Genomic DNA, 1,082 nt, shown 5'->3' with positions numbered 1-1,082 from the left:
CCCCCCCCCCCCCCGAAAAAAAAAAAGGAAGGCGGGGAAAAAACCCAACACATCTGCAGCTTTGGTGCATGATGCATCTCCACCCCAGATCCATGCTAGCTATCGCTCGGAGGGACCTTCTCAAGAGCTTTCTATTTATATATATTCATATATATATATATGTATGTATGTATGTGTGTATAAAAAAAAGCAGTCTAAAGAAGTCTGGGGTCGTGCGTGTGTGTGTGTGTGTGTGCGTGCGTGCCGGTCCCCCCTGCCCTGCTCATCCCTTCTCGCCCCTGCCTCTGCCCCTGGCCCTTACTGCGGCGCCCCTCACTGCACGCTGGTCTGCAGTCCGTGGTGGGGCGGCGGCGTGTCGGAGTTCACGTTGCCGACCTGCGAGTAGACATCGTCCGGCGCCTGCTGCTGGATCCCCGGGGGGGTCATCCTTTTCTCTTTCTGCCTCCGATTGCAAAACCAAACCCTGACCACCTCCTTCTCCAGCTGCAGGCTGTCCGCTAGGTTCGTAATCTCCTGGGCGGAGGGCTTGGGGCATTTCAGAAAGTGACTCTCCAAGGCCCCTTTGACACTCACCTCGATGGAGGTCCGCTTCTTCCTCTTCCTGCCCTGGGCCGCGATCTTGTCGATGCTGGTGGGGCTGCCCGTGGAGGAGTCGGCTTCCTCCAGCCACTTGTTCAACAAAGGCTTGAGCTTGCACATGTTCTTGAAGCTGAGCTGCAGAGCCTCAAACCTGCAGATGGTGGTCTGGGAGAAGACGTTCCCGTAGAGGGTGCCCAGGGCCAAGCCCACATCTGCCTGCGTGAAGCCCAGCTTTATCCGGCGCTGCTTGAACTGCTTGGCGAACTGCTCCAGGTCGTCCGAGGTCGGCGTGTCCTCGTCCGAGTGCGGGTCGTGGCTGTTGACGCCGCCGTGGTGCTGCTGCTGGTGGTGCGGGTGGTGCTGGTGGTGGTGGTGGTGGTGGCCCGGGTGCTCGCCCAGCTCCGGCGTGTCCCCCCGCACCAGCCCCGGGTGCACCAGGCTCTGGCCGCCGGGCGGGGGGCTCAGCATGCCGTTCACCGTGAAGCCCCCCGGCCGCGAGGAGA

The 1,082-nt window shown here is 61.0% G+C and overlaps 1 protein-coding gene across 1 annotated transcript; it reads right to left on the bottom strand.

Annotated features, from left to right (window-relative positions):
- Positions 1-11: 11 nt before the first annotated feature.
- On the bottom strand, positions 12-1,076 carry POU3F3 (POU class 3 homeobox 3). Its single transcript, XM_006029072.2, has one exon. It carries the CDS (start codon positions 1,045-1,047, stop codon positions 313-315), a length of 735 nt encoding a protein of 244 aa, XP_006029134.2. The 5' UTR covers positions 1,048-1,076; the 3' UTR covers positions 12-312.
- Positions 1,077-1,082: the final 6 nt, after the last annotated feature.

The sequence above is a fragment of the Alligator sinensis genome, unplaced genomic scaffold, assembly GCF_000455745.1.
Source record: "Alligator sinensis unplaced genomic scaffold, ASM45574v1 scaffold335_1, whole genome shotgun sequence".
Taxonomy (NCBI): Eukaryota; Metazoa; Chordata; order Crocodylia; family Alligatoridae; genus Alligator; species Alligator sinensis.
Note: the sequence above shows the minus strand (reverse complement) of the source record. Positions and strands in the feature narration are given on the sequence as shown.

Excerpts from the sequence above, each read along its gene's own strand:
- POU3F3 (XM_006029072.2), bottom strand. The coding sequence starts at position 1,047 with ATGCTGAGCCCCCCGCCCGGCGGCCAGAGCCTGGTGCACCCGGGGCTG.